General features: G+C 43.6%; 1 protein-coding gene across 1 annotated transcript; it reads left to right on the top strand.

The window, feature by feature from the left end:
- The first annotated feature begins 606 nt into the window (after nt 1–606).
- dusp6 (dual specificity phosphatase 6) lies at nt 607–6,290 on the top strand. Its single transcript, XM_053506056.1, has 3 exons — nt 607–1,864; nt 2,823–3,260; nt 4,625–6,290. The coding sequence occupies exons 1-3, from the start codon at nt 1,465–1,467 to the stop codon at nt 4,936–4,938; spliced, it is 1,152 nt and encodes a 383-aa protein (XP_053362031.1). The 5' UTR covers nt 607–1,464; the 3' UTR covers nt 4,939–6,290.

Below are 6,290 nucleotides of genomic sequence, written 5' to 3'. Positions count from 1 at the left end.
CTATCTATATCTAGTGCATTATCTATTAACTATCTATATCTAGTGCATTATCTCTCAACTATCTATATCTAGTGCATTATCTATTAACTATCTATATCTAGTGCATTATCTATCAACTATCTATATCTAGTGCATTATCTCTCAACTATCTATATCTAGTGCATTATCTATCAACTATCTATATCTAGTGCATTATCTATCAACTATCTATATCTAGTGCATTATCTATTAACTATCTATATCTAGTGCATTATCTCTCAACTATCTATATCTAGTGCATTATCTCTCAACTATCTATATCTAGTGCATTATCTTGTATATATGTGTGCATATATTTGTGTATTTCATGTATTTGTCTGTGTATACACACATATATATATATATATATATATATATATATATATACACACACTTATATATATATATTTATATATATATATATATATATATATATATATATAATATGTCAACTAAGTATGACTTTTATTTTATAATGCATGTTTGTAAAAAGTGTCAATTTACACTAGTATGTGTGTGTGTGTGTGTGTGTGTGTGTGTGTAACCCGAGCTTCAGTGGAGTCCTGCTCTCTCTCTCTCTCTCTCTCTCCTTCCTGTGCTGTTTGTTTGCGGTCAGTTGATCCGGAGCGGAAATTCCTTTCCGTTTTTGTGAATGACAAACTTATTAACAATTCAGCGGCGCAGGCCCCGGTTTCCATCCGGCCCCCGTTGCCAAGGCGACGGCGCGCTCCGAGCCCTGCGATTGGTCGGCGCGCGATAATGTCGGCATTGAAACGCCGCGCCCTCGCTTCCATTCAGTAACACACACACACACACTCTCTCTCTATCTCTCTCACTCACACACACACTCGCAGAGACACAGAGAGACACGGACAGAGACAGAGAGTAGATCACAGAAGAAAAGAAGCCTCGCTTTGGAGGAACAGGACGCCGCGGTGAATCTGTACTGGAGGGTTTTCTTCTTCTTCTTCTTCTTTTTTTACACGCTCCGCGCACGAACACACATACAGCGCGCGGATCTGGATGTTGAACAGATAAAACAGGAGTCGAAGAAGAAGACGCGGTTATATAACCAGAAGCGGCGCGTGAGTGAGTGAGGGAGGGAGTAAGTGAGTGAGTGAGGGCTCGAGCGTTACTCTCAGGCGCGCGCGAGAGTCATTGATAAACGCGCAGGCATTTCTGAGCGCACGCGCATGAATGGACGGAGCGCGTCTCGTCTCCAAGATCCATTAATACGAATCGGATTTTTTTTTTCTTCCTCTTTTAATCAGCACTTGTCGAGGGTGCGTGTGCGTATTATTGTTGTTGTTTAAAAAACAACAACAACAACATTATTATTGTTATTGTACCGAGCAATGAGCGCGCGCTCCGGCCTGGCCTGCTGAAAGCCCCGACGCGGCCCTGCGCACCCACGACGCTCCGCGAAACCCCAGAACGGAAACCCCGATGCTCGACAAGTTCCGCCCCGCGCAGCCCGACACGGCGATGGCGATCAGCAAGAGCGTCGCGTGGCTCCGCGAGCAGCTCGAGACGCGCCGCGAGCGCCTGCTCGTCATGGACTGCCGCGCGCGCGAGCTCTACGACTCGTCGCACGTCGCGGCGGCGATCAACGTGGCGATCCCGAGCCTCATGCTGCGGCGGCTCAAGAAGGGCAACCTGCCCGTCAAGTCCCTGCTCTCGGACGGGCAGGACCGCGAGAGGTTCGCGCGCCGCTGCAGAACCGACACCATCGTGCTGTACGACGAGTGCAGTCGGGAGTGGAACGAGAACGTGGACGGAGGCTCGGTGCTCGGCTTGCTGCTGCGCAGGATGAAGGACGAGGGCTACAAAGCCTTTTACCTCGAAGGTACGCGGTGTTACCGCTCATACAGTAATACTACAGTGCAGTCGGGTGTTCAGAAAGGCCCGGAGCAAGCTTGTAGCGCTGGTTGTTTTTGATATGCATGCACACACACACACACACACATCTTTTTAAATAGTTCCCATTATCATTAACGTTAAGAAAAAAATGTCTTGCATTAGTCTACATACTGATACTGATGATGCAGAGCATTTTTCTTAATATGGTAAAAGGAACTATTTAATACGTGTGTGTGTGGGCATGATTAATAAAAAAAACATACATTAGTATCGGTTTGTAGACTAATGCACGTCGTTTTTCTAAATATGTTAATGACGATGGTAATATGTTTTTTATCAATCATGCGCGCGCACACATACACAAATATCTTTTAAATAGTTCCCATCATCTTCAACACATTGCCCGGCATTAGTCTACATACTAATACTAAATATATGCTTCATATTTTTGAGCAAAATAACTTTTAAAACTTTCTTTGAGTGTATGTCATCATCATATTATAGAGTACTATTTGGAGTCTTAAAAAAAAAAAGTAAGAATGGAGAAATCCATAATACAAAAATGTGCATGCATTCATGTGCATATTCTCTCTAGACATGTTGAGGAAAATGCTGTGCATAAGTCTACATACTGATACGAATGTATGTTTTTTTTTTTTAAATAATAATAATAATTATAAGTTTAAAAACTTTTTTGAATGCATGTGATTATTCAGGTACTATTTGCATAAGTACTATTTGTGTAACGTTTCCGTTATTATAGGTATATACTATTTGTAAATATAATTTGCTCTATTTGTATAAGGCACCTTCGGGTACTATTTTCTGCCTTTTAAGGCATTTAAAATCATCATCATACAAAAAATGTGCATGCATGCATTTATGTGCTTGTGTGCTATAAATAAATAAATAAACATCGACCTCATTATGTTTTAACCCTCCAGGTGGTTTCAGCAAGTTCCAGGCTGAGTGTTCGTCTCTCTGCGAGACCAACCTGGACGGCTCGTGCAGCGGGAGCGGGTCCCCGACGTCACACGTCCTGGGCCTCGGCGGCCTGCGCATCAGCTCCGATTCATCGGACATCGAGTCCGATGTGGACCGCGAGCCCGGCAGCGCCACCGATTCGGATGGCAGCCCGGCGTCCAACCCACAGCCGTCCTTCCCAGTCGAGATCCTGCCGCACCTTTACCTGGGCTGCGCCAAGGACTCCACCAACCTGGACGTGCTGGAGGAGTTCGGCATCAAGTACATCCTGAACGTGACCCCAAACCTGCCCAACCTTTTCGAGAACGCAGGAGAGTTTAAGTACAAACAGATCCCTATATCGGACCACTGGAGCCAGAACCTGTCGCAGTTCTTCCCAGAGGCCATCAGCTTCATCGGTGAGCAGACAACACTCTCTCACACACACACACACACACACACATTTGTTACATAAACTGGTTTTACAGGGACCGTGATTAGATTCAGGCTAACAGGGACCTCAGGTTATAATGAAAGGAAATAATAAAAAATAAAATAATACAAGATAAGACAAAGATTTTAACAATTTTATTTATTCCTCATGAGGAAGTTGAAGCGTTACAGCGACACGGTAGTAACAACAGTGACATTGCAAAATAAAGCTTGATGATAGCCATGTCTTCAAAGATAAGAATACAGAATGAAACGTAGCAGCATTATCAGACATTCAGAACTTCATGTACTTTTGTTAAATGTGTTGACGTGTTCGAAACTAAATGGTTACATGTGTGGTTTTATGGTTTCTGACACTGTACAGACTGCTGTATTTAAGAAAGTAAAAAAAAGCCTACATTAAAAGGTTGCAAATTTTTACCCATTACGTTTAAAAAAAAAAGAGAAAAAAAAGGAAAGTGTTAATTACACCCATCCGCCCATACTCTCTGCTTTTTATAATCAGATATTAATAGACTGTTGTGATTGAAATGAGGTGCTACTGTAATATGGCATTTAAAAAAGGCAAACTAGAGCGCGTAAAGTTGCGCCACCTTGACTACATAAAAGGATTAAGAGTCTTTGTTTAAAACACCACCATCAGATTCCCAGCCGTAATGCTTTGCCGCTGTCCTTTTGTGTTTGTTTGAGGATTTTAGCCAAGCTGTGTGTGTGTGTGTGTGTGTGTGTTTGAGTATGTGCTCACACAAAAAAGGCTTATGACAGAGCAGGAGATGAGGCGAGGTAATTTGAGCTCAACAGGAAGGAAGCGGCATTGAAAGTAATGTAGGACAGGGGCGGTGTTTTCTCCCACACAACGGGGCCCATTTACAGGGGGGTGGTGGTGATGGGGGGGGGGGTAATGTTGACATCCTGCTCGCCATGACAGTGCGCCCCCATGACTTCTACATTTACACGCCCCAAATGGTGCCATTGTCGAGTAACCTGGTGAGCGGAAAGATCATTCGATAGGCCATAATTGTCAATTTCCATGTCTGATTCCACAGCAGAAAAATGGAAGATTTGTTTTCGTCCTCTGTCATGCCCTAGAGAGCGTACTGAATGAGAGCTTTTTGTGTCCCCTCCTTCCGGGAGTCTAATGAATTCTGACACACGCATGTTTCTCTCTCTCTCTCTCTGTCTCTCGCTCTCAGACGCATGGTTAATGTACGCGTTTATAAAGGCACAAAATGATTGGGTTTTTGACGAAATCAGATTTTAGATTTCATAACAAATGTTATTGTTTGCACCGAAATCTAACCAGAAATTCTGCATGTTGTTTTTTGTACAGACGAGGCTCGAGGTCAGAAGTGTGGCGTCCTGGTGCACTGCCTTGCCGGTATCAGCCGCTCTGTCACGGTGACCGTGGCCTACCTGATGCAGAAGCTCAACCTGTCCATGAACGACGCCTACGACATCGTCAAGATGAAAAAATCAAACATCTCGCCCAACTTTAACTTCATGGGCCAGCTGTTGGACTTTGAGCGCACACTGGGACTTCAGAGCCCGTGCGACAACCGGGCCACGGCGCCGTCGCAGCCGCTGTACTTCAGCACGCCCACCAATCACAACGTCTTCCAGCTCGACCCGCTCGAGTCCACGTGAGACGCCGGGTGCACCTGCAAAAGGTGCTTGACCATCCCAATGTGGCTTTCTGTCTTTTTCCTCTCTCAAACAGAGGAGGGTTTTCCGGACGATTTTTGACGCAGCTGGCGTGAGATGCCGACTGTCGTGAGTTAGCCGATGACGCGCCAACGCGCTTTGGCCTGAAGCGGAAAGGCAGCTGCTGTATTATTGGGACGGAGAAACGCAGCTCTGTATCTCTCTCAGACTCTGTAAGGTAGTTCCTGCTTTCTATCTTCGTACTCAAGCATGTGAAGACTGTCCAAATGAGGAACTTCTGGCGTGCCAAAGAGACTGGAATTGGACAGTTTTAAAAAACAAAACAAAAAAGCAACTAGAGACTTGTTCTGTTTCAGTTTGTTTTTTCTAGCACTTGCACCTTCACATTTTTTCGGGTGTGCTCTTCTTGTCTTCAGTGAAGACTTGCCTGTTTTTGGGGATTTAACAAAACATTACAGACACCCTCGTTGACGATGGCACAGTACAGTGTACTCCAGTTTGTTTGTGTGGAGACACTTTTGAATCGTTTATACGTGTGTATATTAATGACATTATTATAGCCACGGTATACCTGTTATGAAAAAATTAACAGGCACCGAATCTTTTTTTGTTTGTTTGTTTCCGTATGTCATCTAAACTGAATATTGATCAATATTATCTATGAGTTAAATGCCAAAAAAGAAACTGAATAGATTTTGTGAGATCACAAATGTGTATAATGTAATATATTTCTTTTTTTTTCCTTTGCTTTATGAACGAGCCTTTATGAATCAGCCTTTCCTTAAGCATCTTCCCACCCTCTGAGAGTCACCTTGTTGCCCCGGCCTTAGACCTTCTGTACATATGAGTATCGTTGTGCGTTAACTGCTCCAAGCGGTTAATGCATCATTAAACTTCTCTGTCACCTGCTGTCAGAGCTATAAACTGTCAGCACATTCAGAAAGTATTGTGCAAACTCGTATCAGTATATGTTCGAGTCCCGAATATGGCTGCATGCTCACAACGAATCTAGAAACAGGACGCCTTTATAACAAATTGTTTTGTCTAACGTCAAGAATAATGGAAAATTGAAGCGGGTGCTGGGTTTTTTTTTTTTGTTTGTTTTGTGCGATTCGAGGTCTCTGAAATGTCGACGATGCGGAAGACGTTCCTACGCCACCGCTCTTCAGGGAAATTCTGTGAAATGCAATTTAGTTGTCTGACACGGATTTTACAAATTTTAAGCAAAGGCCTGTTCTGAAGGAGGAAGGTTCCACTTTGGGCCCCGTCCTTCCAACCCTACGAATGTAAAGAGATGATAAGTTATTAATAAATTGCTATTTTGTCTATTCAAA

Source organism: Clarias gariepinus, chromosome 10 (assembly GCF_024256425.1).
Source record: "Clarias gariepinus isolate MV-2021 ecotype Netherlands chromosome 10, CGAR_prim_01v2, whole genome shotgun sequence".
Taxonomy (NCBI): domain Eukaryota; kingdom Metazoa; phylum Chordata; class Actinopteri; order Siluriformes; family Clariidae; genus Clarias; species Clarias gariepinus.
The sequence above is the reverse complement of the archived record's forward strand: the minus strand, read 5'-3'. Positions and strand labels throughout refer to the sequence as shown.

What these genes read in the sequence shown, in the direction of transcription:
- dusp6 (XM_053506056.1), top strand. Translation starts at nt 1,465, where the DNA reads ATGCTCGACAAGTTCCGCCCCGCGCAGCCCGACACGGCGATGGCGATC. An exon ending in CAAAGCCTTTTACCTCGAAG is followed by an intron (nt 1,865 to 2,822) that starts GTACGCGGTGTT and finishes TTAACCCTCCAG; the next exon opens with GTGGTTTCAGCAAGTTCCAG. An exon ending in AGAGGCCATCAGCTTCATCG is followed by an intron (nt 3,261 to 4,624) that starts GTGAGCAGACAA and finishes TTTTTTGTACAG; the next exon opens with ACGAGGCTCGAGGTCAGAAG.